Source organism: Mugil cephalus, chromosome 1, assembly GCF_022458985.1.
Source record: "Mugil cephalus isolate CIBA_MC_2020 chromosome 1, CIBA_Mcephalus_1.1, whole genome shotgun sequence".
In the NCBI taxonomy this organism is placed as follows: domain Eukaryota; kingdom Metazoa; phylum Chordata; class Actinopteri; order Mugiliformes; family Mugilidae; genus Mugil; species Mugil cephalus.
The window spans coordinates 9,714,190-9,728,672 of record NC_061770.1 but is presented as its reverse complement, the minus strand read 5'-3'; the positions used below and the strand labels follow the sequence as shown (position 1 = coordinate 9,728,672).

At 42.9% G+C, this 14,483-nt stretch overlaps 3 protein-coding genes across 8 annotated transcripts in view; all 3 read right to left on the bottom strand.

The window, feature by feature from the left end:
• The window catches only part of LOC125011451 (synaptotagmin-2-like), a 55,926-nt gene extending 46,984 nt beyond the window's left edge, over positions 1-8,942 (bottom strand). For 3 of the 6 annotated variants that reach the window (XM_047590677.1, XM_047590725.1, XM_047590701.1), the window contains exons 1-2: positions 8,608-8,776; positions 8,455-8,518 (exon numbers count right to left, since the gene is read on the bottom strand). The gene's annotated coding sequence lies outside the window, so the exon portion shown is untranslated. Of the gene's footprint in view, positions 1-8,454 lie in introns of all 6 variants that reach the window. The other 3 variants (XM_047590693.1, XM_047590716.1, XM_047590709.1) reach the window with 2 other exon arrangements.
• Positions 8,943-10,124: 1,182 nt separating this feature from the next.
• oard1 (O-acyl-ADP-ribose deacylase 1) lies at positions 10,125-11,728 on the bottom strand. Its single transcript, XM_047590738.1, has 6 exons — positions 11,590-11,728; positions 11,407-11,506; positions 11,087-11,252; positions 10,739-10,797; positions 10,542-10,654; positions 10,125-10,417 (listed from the first exon to the last, which is right to left on the bottom strand). Exons 1-6 carry the CDS (start codon positions 11,628-11,630, stop codon positions 10,270-10,272), a joined length of 627 nt encoding a protein of 208 aa, XP_047446694.1. The 5' UTR covers positions 11,631-11,728; the 3' UTR covers positions 10,125-10,269.
• Positions 11,729-12,404: 676 nt separating this feature from the next.
• On the bottom strand, positions 12,405-14,413 carry guca1b (guanylate cyclase activator 1B). The gene is made up of 4 exons (XM_047601686.1): positions 13,961-14,413; positions 13,346-13,495; positions 13,123-13,237; positions 12,405-12,876 (listed from the first exon to the last, which is right to left on the bottom strand). Exons 1-4 carry the CDS (start codon positions 14,162-14,164, stop codon positions 12,752-12,754), a joined length of 594 nt encoding a protein of 197 aa, XP_047457642.1. The 5' UTR covers positions 14,165-14,413; the 3' UTR covers positions 12,405-12,751.
• Between the last annotated feature and the right edge of the window lie 70 nt (positions 14,414-14,483).

Genomic DNA, 14,483 nt, shown 5'->3' with positions numbered 1-14,483 from the left:
GCAACCCTCCATCGCGCTCTCGGAAACACCAGACAATTTGCTGTCAAGTCAATAATCTCTTTGGGAGGGAAGAAATCTGCAAGATTCCCCTTAACTTTGCCGGAACACGTAACCAAAGCACAAAGCGTTCGGACTTTACTCTTCAAAATCCAATTGTTTTTGTTTGTGTCTGACAACTCTCTGAAATGTGGTCTGACTCGACACACGTTAGCTGAATACAAATGACCATAAGGAACATTTTATTCTGGGAATGGCAGCAGCACAATGACCCGAGTGGAGAATGAGTGAGGACGACAGCTCAACACTCAGCGGAGCACCTTCAGCTTTACAAAGCCACGTAAGTGACTTGCCACTCTAAACAACTTGAGTTATCCGTTTAAGTCACAAGCTAGAATAGCCTCGGAGGTATGCCGCCATCAACTAGTCAGGAAGTAGTTTATATCTGTGTCTGTCTAGACCTGAATTATAAAGTGGGTGAATTTGAAGGAGGCTGGGAAGGAACGTAACAAAGGGTAATTATGAGAATTATAATTACAGCATGTCTCGCTGAGTAATGCCACACATTTTATGACATTGATCTCTGACCAAAGTCTAATGATACTTGAGTGGACATTTGCGCTTGTACTGAGATATCACTTTCAAGGTCTTGTGCAGACACACACCCAAGACACACTGAGGACACATTTACGTGACCACAATCCTTCAGCTCCTCCTCATATAATGTGGTGACTCTGGTTATTGCTGCACTCAGGGCTGATTCAAAAATGGGCAAAGAGGTGGAGGCTGAGTGGAGCTGAGACAGACAATTAGGAATGCCCTAAAGTTTTCTAAACTTGATACAATTTAAATGATTGAGTTTTATCCAAATTCAGCCCCAGTGCAGTTGTCCAGAATGTGGAACCTGGAGCTACAGAGACCAGAATAATTGTTGTTTGTACCAGGGTGTACACATGTTCATCTGTGCTGTAAAGTAGTATTTTAACGTGGAGATTATGGAGTTTTTGGTACTTGTCGCCTTCATTTTTCATCCCCGAAGGTGTTCACTTAGTTGTGGGTTTTCGTGACTTTAAGAAAAAGGTGTTTGTCGTGAAACTGACCTTGAATTTAAAATGGCATTTGTGTGACATTTGTGTGTCATTTCATCATAATTATAATATATCATCCAGTGATGTTATGACCAGATTCTAACATGTGCATCCTCTTGGATTAAAGGATGAACTGATGAGAATTTTGTCATAACCCATTAAATATTTTTGCCAAATCTTAGCAAAATACGTCCAGGTTTTTCTGAAGATGTTGCACTCAAGACTTGATTTCCTGCCAAAACACTCAAAGTGATTTGACTGAAGGTGAACATTACAAGATCCGTTTCCGAGATACTGCGTTCAAATCGACGTGAACAGGCACGATGGGAGAAAAGCTGCCGACAACCCGAAGGCATTAAAACTGTGGAATATTGAGCCCAAATGTTTTGTTTGTTTTGCAAAATATAATTAATCCTTAAATTACATACCGCTTTACCAAAGTATGCTCTACAGCAAAATACATATTTAAATGTGTCCATGCCTCTCAGCTCAACGTACATTAAATGATGAGTAAGACGCTCTTTTACTTTGATTTTCTTATTCTTTGTTATCTCTCAGCTCTAACCACAGGGAGCGTGGTAGCACTACTCTCAGAACTCAAGATTTTTTCTGTTCTGTATGCCGAGTCCTTCGCCTTCACAGTGGCCTAAAATAATCTCAAGCAGCCCTTCATGTTAAGCACCTACTCACACAGCTATAAAAAAAAAAAAAAAAAAAAAAAAAATGCCTCCATTCTCCTGATTTCCTTCCCTGGCTTATTACACTCTAATGAAAACCATTAATTATCGCATACCTGATTTGTAAACGTACAAAAAAAAGAGTCACAGATCAGAGGAGCTCTTCTATTATAGGGAACAACTAAATTACTAAATTCCTCACAACAGCAGCCTTTCATTCCGGACGACACAAATTATTTGAAGCTCGGATTAATTTGTAAGAAGAATCTTTATGTTGATGTCTGCACTGCTCCCAGCGCTCTGCGTGTCAGATGGACAGATTCTTATTTGGCAACAATAAGAAATGGCAACTCTCACTGAAAAACTCCCTTGTGGGAATGGAGAGAGAAAGAAAACAGAAAATGTCCCCTCATTTCTGAGATTTCACAGGCCAGGAAAATATGTTTAATGAGGCTTTGTTGTTTCTTTGAGCAGCGAAAACTTCAGATCCCTTTCGGAGTGAGACAGAAAGAATGAGAATAGAGAGGGGAACACACACAAAACCTCTTAAACTGCATTTTAAACACGCACAGAGCCTGAAGGTATGTTTCTAAAGACAGACTGTTGGCAGGCTATCATAAAGTCAACTGTCATTATTCAGACTGCTCCCGAACTAGCAGCCATATGAATCATCTCGCTCCTTTCTACAATCAATTGTCTCAGCCTCTACTTGCACCTGATGATGTCTCGGTTGTAATTTTCTTATGTTTTTGCGGCTCAGGCGAGGCTGAAATAAAACTGTCATTAGTACCAGCCGCCTAGCTGTGTATATAGAGGCACCGGGTGAACTTCAAATGGCCACGTGCAATCCTTCAAACCCCTTGATAAGGACAGATTTCCACAGCTGCGTTTTTTTTTCAGTTTTTTTTTCTACAGCAAATAAAATCCAACATAAAAAAAAAAACACTCCAAAGGCTTCAGCTTTATTCCACAAGCCTGCAAAGATTCACTGAGAGGAGGCGAAAGAGGATGTGAAAGATGCTGCAGCACAGCAGCTTGCCAAGAACTAAAGAACCGCTACAGTGATGATGACGTCCGGTGACAAGGGTGCAAGTTGAAAAGCGTGATACAGATGTGGTCAGAGGCCAGGCAATATCACTCCGGAGGTCCTGGGCTCTGACAGTACAGAGGACTAACGTGCTACATACAAGAGCCTGAATGCTCGTGATATGTGACAATTCACATTTAATTCCCATCTGAGAGCGATCACCCTCTTGTTCCAACTGTATCGTTGTCAGTCACAAATATGGAAGTGTGGAGATTGTCCAAAATGCAGGGAAACTGTGTTTAAAAATGAAACTGAGGAGAGGTGAATAGAGATTATCTCTGAGCAGGTTTCCTGTAAAACACGTCCTCCACATAAAAACAGCCTCACCACATAAAAAAATAAAAAACAACAAGCTAGCATCTGAAAAGAACTAAATATAACTCCATCCTGCAGATTAAAGCAACTCCCCCCACCTCCTGCTCCAATTCAGACAAAACAGATGAGAGCTACACCAGATGTGTCATATAGGAAGGTGTTTTGCTACAAATTGGATGATTAACAGAGCAGTGCAGCCAGCATTGAGACATTTGGCTGTGGTGCACAGCTCAGTGGAGAATGATTGGCTTTGAGGGCTGAGGGAGCAGATGGGACAGGGAGACAGAGCTTTACCAAAAGACGGAGCGCTCTTCTCCTTGGTTTTACATCACAATATCGCCTCCATGCTGCTCTGTGCTCAGTCTCCACTGAGCGGCTCCCCGTTTAAAAAATATAATAAAAAAAGGGAGACCTTTCTCTGTGCTATCAGTATGGCAGCAGCTTATTCTTCATAGCAAGTTATCTCCGCCTTTAGCTCCACCCTCTTAACATTAATTATGCAGCTCAATGCAGCAGTCCCTGCTGCAGCTCACCCACACTACAACACTCCACTGCTTTCTCTCGGGTCCTTCCCTTTCTTCTTTCTCTCCTTTTCCTTTCAAAATTGATTTCAATCCATAGTCAAAGACAGCATTTTTCCTTCAGGCATTATCCTGTGAGTAGTGCACTGTGGCAAGGAATAAAGACATGACCGAAGCAATTTTGTCTGATTTTGCAAGGTTGAATGTTCACATACTTTTTTTTTTCTTCTTTTTACACATCCACTGAAAAAATAGTAAATCAATTTCTGAATGAGTGTGTGCAATCTAACGCGGGTTGATGCAGAAAAATGTGACAATCAAGCGATTTCAGAGGCAAAACACGCTCGGATGTGGCGAGGCAAACACATTTAACAGCGCAAATACCTGCCTGGCAAGGTGTGATTGACTCAACTACTCCAGAGCTCAGCGAGAGACACAAGCAGACCATGTCACAGGAAGCGGCGAGAGTCCACGCTACGCTATCTGGATCAGCTACATCAGCTGAGCAGAGGAAAACCAGTGAGCATACAACGGGGGAAGCTCTCACGCTTCAGCCCCACCACCCCCCCAGGCAGGCAGTGGGTTGGAAACACAGCAACTGTTTATGGAAGCAGAAACGAGCTTCTTCTTCGCTTCCCGGAGCTTTTCACGTGATTGGGATGCATTTCCAATCTACATGCGCGTGTAAATGCACACGCTCGTGCGTGACTGAGGGAGTATATCCTGCCTGGCCGAAGCTGTTTAATTATTCCAACAGAACTTCAGTGCGTGGCTACACTATTTTAGTCATTCAGTGTACACGGCCCGACTTAAAACTGAATAAAAAAGTGTTTTCTTTTCTTTCGCGCTAAGTCTTAGATGAAAGTCTTAGCAGTTATTCGTGGGATTGTTAGTTCATATCTGCCACGCACGGCTTCATCAATGAAATGTCAAACCACAGGGAAACAAATAGCACATATTTAAAGGCACATGCTGTTCGCCTCTCCATTGTTGCCATTTCAATACGTTCAATAACGTGTCCGCCTATGTTTACAAAGATGCTACCTCTGGAACAAAAGCAAACAGCGTGGCAGATGTCCCTAATGAGGAAAACATGGCCAGCGAAGGTGGAATCATTCAGCCGGTCTCTGGCAAAGCGAATGTGCTGTACGCTTACATAATCCGGGAGGGGGGAGCATGAATTGACTACTCCCTCTCTCTCTACGTGACGATGTGCTGGCAGGCGCAGGTCGGCTGTTTTGCCACGTTTCGCCGCGTTTCCTCCACTCCTTTAATCGTCAGGCGTCCAGGATGCATAATGGAGGGTCAAACGCTCTTTGCGCGGCTGCTGTTCGTCAGCGGGCAGCCCTCTATGCTGTGCAGCTCTGCTGCTGCAGGGGTCTTTTCAGTGCATGGAACCGGATGGTGAGCAGAGAACACAGCGGGGGCTGGGCACTGCAATGTACTGCAGTGCTCGTAGCTCGGTTAAGCACACCCACTCTCTTCCATTCTTGCTCTGCCTCTGACAGTCTCTCAATCTCTTACTCCATCTCTCTCTACTCGTCCCTTGTCTTGCTTCTCGTCTTTACTTTGCCCTCACTGTTTTTGTCCATTTCATGTCTGATTTATTTTCTCCATGCTTTGTCCCATGCTGTCTGTTATATTCTTCATTTGATCTACCTTGCAATAAAAGACACATCCTACAACCTTTAGTCAGTGTCCCTTCATCCTGGTTGTAGAGAGGTACTTACACACACATTTGTATTAACATTGACTTGTATATTTCTTTCTAGAGGCTTAACTTAACGGTAATCACCATTAAAAAAACAATAACCCCACCTTAACCTTGAACCTCACCCTAAAACTGAATGTGACAATCTTATGTTGTTTATTTTACGTCCCCAGAAAACAGGTGATGCAAGTACACACACACACACACACACACACACACACACACACACACACACACTAACTGTCCTTCTGACCGTCCACCGTGTTTATCAAGGTGTCATTCTAGCGTCGCCCAGAGAGTTGGCTCACCTTAAACATCTGCAGTGTCCTCTGTGCCTATCTGTACATCTGAACAACACAGCATAGCTTGGCGGAGTTATTATCACACCTCTTCTCATCCTGACACGGAGAGTCAGGGCGCTGTTGCTAACTCTGGTTTTATGTCACAGTGACAGCCGCTGCTGCTCTGCTATGTTGCCTACACCATCATTTACAGGGCCACACTAAACGCCCATGCCATGCAGTCTGGGACAGAAGGTGTTACGCTCAGTGGATGAGTGATGATGAGCCCTGCATCTGTTCTCTTCCTCCAAAAACTCCGCAAGGTTCAGAACGAGTGACGGAATCGAACCTATGCACGCTGCCAAACAAGCTAAAGGCATCATGAAGGTAAACCTTGAAAGTAATCGAAGAAGAGCTTTTACAGATGTAAACACCAGCATATGAACAGATTTGTTGTTGCTGTGACACTGCAAAGGTTCAACTAGCTGCTAAACACTGAATCATTAAATATTGGTAAATTGCCCTTTAAAAGTCTGTTTCCCTAAACCAGTCATTCTGCCTAGTGAGAAAAGGTCAAACCTCTGACATCTCTCTCACTCGCGCTATCTTAAAGAAGGAAACCAGCTAATTTTTTGGAACAGTGAGGGGTTTCATTTCCGTTTCCCATCAAAGAGCTGCAGTTTCTGATTATCACTATCTGAATGAGTTTCTCAGTATGCTGGCGGCTTCCTGCCAAGACACTTTAGTGGTTGCTCTCAACCATGACATGAGACAATGCTCGGCATCACAATGCGTCTCGGAGCTGCATGAGCTACAGTTATTGCATGTTTTACATGTTCTTCTCCAAAAAAAAAAACAAAAAAAAAAAACACTTTGTCTCTTAGCACCTTCTAAGTTTATTTCTGGGAATGGATTAGTAGTCACTGTTAGCAGATATATAGTTACAGTGCAAATAAATGAATGTAATAACCAGATGTCAGGCTTGAATCACCCTCCTGCTGCAGGCAGTTTATCATACATTTAAGTGACATTTAGAGCTTTGCAGTGATAATGAAAGCAGGGCAAAACTACACTACGGATACTCCCAGCTATAGCACACAGTAATAATACAGGTAGACAAGGACAATAGAGAGGCTTTCCATGTGAAACAGAGAGCAGTCTTCAGTGCGTATGCCAAAACACAGCTCCTCAAGATGTTCTAGAAAAGGAAAGGTGCATGAATAATGAAAATGTTTTCTTCGCATCTGAGACTGAAAAGGCAAATGTGAGAGTGTGCACAGCCAGCACACAACAAATACAGACTTTTGTGTAAGCAGACAGTTTATTACAACTTTCCATGGTTAGAACTGTCCACCGACTGCCTGCCAAACACAGGCTGGTTTCAAAGAATTTGTGTGAAGCACTTATAAACAGTGCCTTGAGTGTGCTCTGTCCATGGTGCTGAAAATTTCTTCCCAGCCTGCTCTGAAGCCCCACAAATAACTGAACCTTGTATAATTTAAATATAATTTATGGCCAGTTAGCGGTATCAGTAATTCTGGTTTAGTTTATGCATCTACTATCACTGGGTGAAAGGTATTGCTTCAAAGGAATGTGGAAACACCACTACATATATGTATTCATCATCCTCTCTAATGCTGCTTTTTAGCATACCCACATAAAACAACCACACAGTCCTTCCATTATTTCCTCCCATTCTGCAGCAGCAGGCCAGTTTACACGGGCATTTTCAACAGGGAAAACACACAGTGCCCACTGCTGGACAGTGTCAAATCTTCAGTCACAAATGATGAAGGTCAGGCTTACACGGGGTGTAATGAATAAGTTCTGAATATGATTAAAGATGACAGATGATCATATAAAAAAACACATATTAGTAAATGATGTATTTGCTTGTAGCTCCAGTTTCGCTTTCCTTTGTTATTTCCGTAAAATTTATAATTATGATAAATCATATCTTCGGCGTTTAAATAAAGCAAAAGATACACAAATATATTATTGATGATTTCATCATTGCTTTGCTGCACTTAATCCAGTAAGGCTAGTTTAACCAATCAGAGTGCCTAGTTTTGCTGCAGGCTCAGGCTGAAGGAAGTCCCACAACACAAGACCAACCGAACTAGAACTAATCACCGTGTTCAAGCGCCATCAGAACCAATTCGGTCTGTTATCTCAGAAACCCCACTGACATCCAAAATGCACAATGAAAGCATGCATGACAAAACTCAAACGGGCTGCAGCAGTCTTTTAGGCACACAGATCTTATCAGAGGGCGCCAAAATTACAGTAACGGGGGCAAGACTTAATTCATCCCAAGCTGAGATGGGAGAAAAAAACAAAACAAAACAAAAACAAAAAAAATCAAATCACTGAGAGTTGTTTTCGGAAAGCACAGCCTCGCTCAGCCTGGCACTGGCTGGATGCTGAGGCAGCTTTGCACAGGGATGTAATGGGATACTGCAGCACTAGAGAACCGTGTGCACAGAAACTTGCCTAGGAGCATCAGGGAGTCCCGCACTAACCTTCCCCCTCCCTCCCTCGCTCGCTCCCTCCCTCTTCCCCTGCTTTTCATTGAAGTGTTTAAAATAAAGAGAAAAAAATCCCCCAAAAAGTGTAAATCCATCACTATACTAAGATGCCATTATGCAGGAAAGACTAGAAGAAGGAAGATAGGTAAACCATTCAAAAAACAAGACAAAAAATTAATAAATAGGTAAACGTGAAACAACTTCAGAAGCAAATAAGCGCATCATGCCTATAGTGGGGGAACTGCTTACCTTAAGTGCAGGCTGCTCCCTCGTGGACTTTGAGCTCTTCTCCTTCTCTGCAGGCTCCGAGACACTTTGAGATAGAGAGAAAAATAATCAATCTCCTCTTACTTTCTTTCCAGTTTCAGAATAAATAAGTCTAACACAGCCCTGTAGACACACCTTTACTCTGTCCGCTCTAAACTCTGCCACATATATACACACAGACACCCATTCAAACGCTACCCCAACACTGGAGTATCCAAATTGATAAAGATCTGCTCAGGGGAGGGATAAAAAAACTACACACACTCACAACACACTGCAGTTTTTTTTCTTTCTCTTGCCCACTCGTTCTGCTGCTTTTTTTCCTGCCGTCTTTGCCTTCACTGCCGCCTGATTGGCCAGGCTGCTCTTCAATAACATAAGCTCTCTTCTTTAATTGGAAGGGGGCCAGTTATGTGGTGCACCAGGAACCCTCCCGCCCAGCTCATCTCTCTCTTTTTTTTTTCTCTCCCTTTTTTCCCTAAGTGCCCGTGGAGAAGAACGCTGAGCTCTGCAATTTCATACGCATCGTGCAGAGGGGAAAAAGGAATGGAGGACAGGGGGAGGAGTAGAGGGGGGGGGGGGGTGTGCGGGAGAGAAAAAGGAGTCTGAGTGGGAATGGGGGAGAGCATCGGAGGCGAATCAGTGGACCGCAGTGGGACAAGCAGAGGGTGCATGTGGACAAAGAGGCGAAGAGGGGGCTGCCGGGTGCGGCGAGAAAGGCTTTGGACACCACCAGCCGCAACGTGTTGAGAATGACAGCGGGTGAGATGAAGAGAGATTTCACTGCACTCACTGCAGCGCTGCTAGACGGCTCTGGTGCAGTGTGGAGTCTAATTGCCAGGCATTGAGGGGGATGGGAAGGGAGGAGGAGGAGGAGGAGGAGAGCAGGGGTTGGTTGCAGTGACACCAAAGTACAGTCTTCCAGCTGGGATATTTGGGGCTGGGGGTTGGGGGGGAGGTGTAGTGTAGACAGTGGCTAATGCCTTTTCTTCATGAATTACTGAAGGTGCCCCAAAGGAGAACTGGAGGGCTGCAGGGAGCAAACTATTGAGTACAGTCTCGCAGCTACTGAGGTTTATGGTAATGAATAACAACTGAAGTACAGACTGTGCACTGTGTCTGGAATTATCTCTTCTCTTTCCACTGGAGTTTCATGATGCGTTAAAAGGTTTTCGTACCGGAGAAAATGGATGTGAGGGATTGACTTTGCGGTGTCCGATTCCCCGCTCCTCTTTCTTTTCGCTCACATCTGGTCGATTGTGTCCCGGATGCATCAAAGCACAATGGCCGAGCTGATCAATAATGGATCATACAATACCTCGACCATCTGGAGAGGCTACAATGAGCACTTCAGAGGTTGTGGGACGACCACATAGACATGCAAATACGCCGTTTGCTCAGTAAACAGTGTAAATGTCTCGTGGATGAACAGGCAAATAAAGAGATACCTGATACTTTAGGCCCAGTGTCCATCACTGTATGTGACGTTAAACCAAAAGAGACGGGTAAACAAATCCCAGTTAGATCTTCATTTATCAATACATGCAGATGAACAGGTTTTGAAAGCAGCCACCGAAACCGATGACTGCAGAAGTGACACCGACATAACACCCATGTGTCATTTACTCGCAAAGGTTCGTGTGATTTCAATGTGATTTGCAAAAACAAACAAGACATTTATTTCCATTCAATCGATAACAGTTTCACACTGGAAAAGAGGATCATTTTGGCCAAACACCGTGGGAATAAGACATAAAGTGCATAAATGTGATGGCAACAAAGAAACTTTTGCATCAGTCATCTGTGCATGCCTTCCTTCATCACTGTGGTCTCTGCTCTCTGAGGTATGCTGTAGACTGTGATGGAGATGTCAGTGTGCTTGAAGACCTCCTTCAGTATCTCCGACACTCTCGTCCAGTCCAGTCGGTCTAGGCCACAGCCGATACTGTCAAAAAGAGAACGACAAGAATGATTTAAACATGATAGGGACTAAACATTAAAACCTTTAAGCGGATCTATATCAGGCAAAGTAGCATTTCTCTTGATAAATAACAGCAGATGATACGAACCGAGGCATCGATATTCTTGTCACTCCGTTCTCTACGCAGTGGGACCTCATGTCCTCCAGGCTCCGTGTCAGGCTATCATAGGTGGGTTTATGGTTATACTTTTTCTTTGTGATCTACAGTAAAATAACAGGAAAGCAACGTCTTAGAGGTGCACCTCTGTTTTCTCAGATATTTCTAATTAACTGTGACATCTTTACCAGGTAGTAGACGAAGCGTTTGTCTCTCTTTAGTACAGCACACTGTCCTGTCAGCTTTTCTGTTGGGGTATCAAAAAAGAATTAGAGGAAGACACAATTCAAATATAACGGTTTATAAATTATGTATTAAAGTCATTAGAAGTTCTTGCTACGAGAAAATAAATGTCACAACCCACGGTCTTTAATTTTCCACAAATTAGAGAATAAATAAAGAATATTTGTGGGTGGCATGGGCTTTTAGTGAATCAAAAAAAAAAAAGAAAGAAAAACACAAAAGCCGTCTCTACCATAAAGTGGTCACAATAACCTCACCCCGGGTGAAATTTTGTAATAAAAAGGCTGACTCACTCTGTTCCTTTAACTCCTGCACGCCTTTGAACTTCTGCTTGAACTGCACCGCTATGCCTGCCCCCATGCGGCAGTCCTCACTGATGCAGTGAGCCAGAGCCTCGTCTCCGGGGCAGCGGAACAAGTTCCCGGTGACATAGTGCAGCCTCCATTTGTCTTCTGCGCACTAACCAGGAGGGGGCAGCAATACACCGTGCCACGACGCACGAGCGAGCACGTTGCAGTGACCAGAAAGGGAAACAGCAAGTTAACGTTTCCAATTTAGCATATGAATATATATATGTGTGTGTATATATTTGCCCTCTAAATGCAAGCGTTACCTTAATTGTGCCGGAGCTGTCTGGTTCCTGGACTTCAGACGACATTGACAAATTTGGGTAAAGCACTCGCAGGCTGACTTGATTCGAGTCGTGGACAAACCTTAAAAGAAAAAGGCGAAATTCAGCCTCCGCTGCTGTTTTACCGTTTTGCCGTGTGACAGTAAAGCTTCGTGAACAACTTACAGACGGCTGACTGCGGACAGACGTTTAAACGCCACGCACATAGGACCGTGCTGAGTTGGTTTGTAGCAGCAAAACACCGAGGTTTAAAAGTCTGCCTCTCGCGAGACAAAAACGAGACTTTATCAAACTGACGCCCTTTGAATAACTGGTTTCACTTTTGTACAATCATCCACCAATCGGCGACAACATTGTGCAACATGAAAAGTCAGTATCGTTGACCGTTTTTGTGACAATTATATATTCTGCTGGGAAATATTAGACCTGGCATTCATGTGGATGTTACTTGGACATGTACCACCCACCTAGACCAGACCAGACAACCCCACCCCACACCCATCCCCAGCAGGATGCAGCCTGGCACAGACACACACAAAAACGGTTTAGGAACAACTAAAAAATCATGAAAAACAGCCCAAGGAGTTGACCAGGCCTCCAAATTCATTAGATCCCAAACTGATCAAATTGTGGGGTGCACTGGAACTAAGTCTGACCCACAGACTTAAATACAAAGCCGATAATACTTTAATATTTTTGATGAATCTTGACATTTCTCATTAAGCTGAAGTTTAAAACGTGATGTGTGTGTGTACAGCTACTTAAATTTTTCTTAGTCTTCATATTAGTGGATGATATCATTTATTACTTTATTTAGTTCAGTGTGATTAAATATGCTGCTGATCTTCAGGTCAACGGGAAGAGCCTCGCTTCAAAACTAAAAGCAGAGCGACGTAAATGGAAGTAAGTCTGCACAAAGTCCAGTGAAGAGGTTAAGTCATCCTAAATAATCCTAAATAAGTGAAAACACCCATGAAGACTATGTTTAAGTGTGTTTATTGAATACTTTTATGTTTGTTTCATGACATATAACACAAAAGAACCAACATTATAACTGCACAATCCATAAGATCTACAAACGGATAAGCTAGCAACAGATAAACAATAAATATGTGTAAGCTATACATATTAAACCTGAATACATGACCGCTTTACCAGCAAAATACAGCACACATCTGAATTTTCTACACACACCAGCACACAGCACAATGCCATGACTGTTGTTTTATTTTATATACATTCAGTATAAACGGCATACAAAACCACAGCACGAACGGTCACACATGAGGAATGTTCGTGTTTCAGGCCGATAGTCTTCACCCCAGCTTTAGGAGTCAGTGCTGCTTCTTCGCTCGCTCATCCAGTCCCCGGGGTTGACATCCATCTGTAGCATCTTCATCACCCACTTGTCCCTCCGTGCTCCATCAATGAACTCATCCAGCGAGAGCTCCCCTAAGTGAAGAGACGCAGTTTATTTTATTTTTTAATTCTACTTTTCACCATGCCTTTGTTCGGTAATTTGAGAAGGAGATGCCCTTTGTACAGATACAACCACCCTACGTTTCAGTGTACACAAGCAACAATGAGCACGCGCACTGTTACACTGTTACTTTCTGCGGCCATTGCGGCAGCCTGACAGACCTTTTAAATCATCCACAGACCATTTTAAGCTGTCAGAACACCGTTGCAAAGACTCACCATCTCCATTTTCATCAACCAGCTCAAATATCCGGTCAACCACTTGGTCTGGGGTCAGGAGATTACATTCCTCGTCCAGCTCTCCGTGGCAGGCTTTCTTCAGTCGATAAATAGACTGAGATTGACAAGAAAGGTTGTTACAATGACTCACACACTGACTGCAGTTCATTACAGACATTCTTTGAAATGTTTGAAATGGTTCAGAGTTAAAAATTTATATTACCTCCACAATTTCAAGAAGCTCCGTCTTATCAATGCATCCGCTTCCATCTTTGTCGTACATCTTGAATGTCCATTTAAGCTTATGCTCCAGTTTTCCCCTGAGGACTAAGTTCAGTGCTGCCACATATTCCAGAAAATCAATGGTGTTGTCCTGTGTACATTAGGAGAGAACATCCAAATGAAGCTAATCTGATGAAAGTTTTTAGCTAAATGTTATTTGACCTTGATCATTTCTGCAACATGGTAAAAATAAATAAATAAATAAATAAATAAAGGGCATTTCTTCCAGAGACAATAACCAGTAAAATGTACATTTGCACTGAATTATTTTCAGAATGAATTCTTTTTTCGATTAATGTTTGGCCATTAACCGATCAGAAAACAATGAAATGTTCACAATTCTGAAGACTGAAGCTTTGCCTCTTACAGTTTGCCAATACGAGTTTTTCTTTCCACCCTTGGATAAAAAATACATCTTTCACAATATGGACTAACTGTGAAAAATGCATCCAATCAACAAACATTGACTCATATTGCAGCAAGAGTAGTTAAGAGTCCTTTCTAAAATGACTGTGATAAAGGTCTATCATGCCACAAAACAATGGTTTGTACTTACGCCGTTCTTGTCAAAAGCTCGAAACATGTTTTCAATGTAATCTGAGGCCTCCTTGTTATTTGTGACACCGAAAAAGCTCTTGAACTCGTGCATGAACAGAGTCCCACTTGGGCATTCCACAACAAATTTTTTGTACCACTCCTGCAGCTCTGCCACATCGATTTCCTTGTCCGGGTCGCTCTCCTCACTCAGGCGCTGACCCATGGTGGGAAGATATTCTCAAACTCCCTAAACGCACAACAGATGATTTCTTACATGAAGCTGTTTCGTCGCAGTTAACGCTTTTCAAGTGTCCCTCTACATTACAAATTCAGTCCAGTCTAGTGCTCAGTTATGTTACAAAGTCAATGGCAGACTTTATAAAATAATCAGTATTGTATGAAAGTCCATACACACTGAATCGTTATTGGGCTCTCTATTGTGGCAAATCCGTTCTCAAAGTGAGGATGAGTCCTACATCGCTATGGATCACATGATAACGGATTACAAATGAACACTTGTCAAAATCAATTAGTACACATAC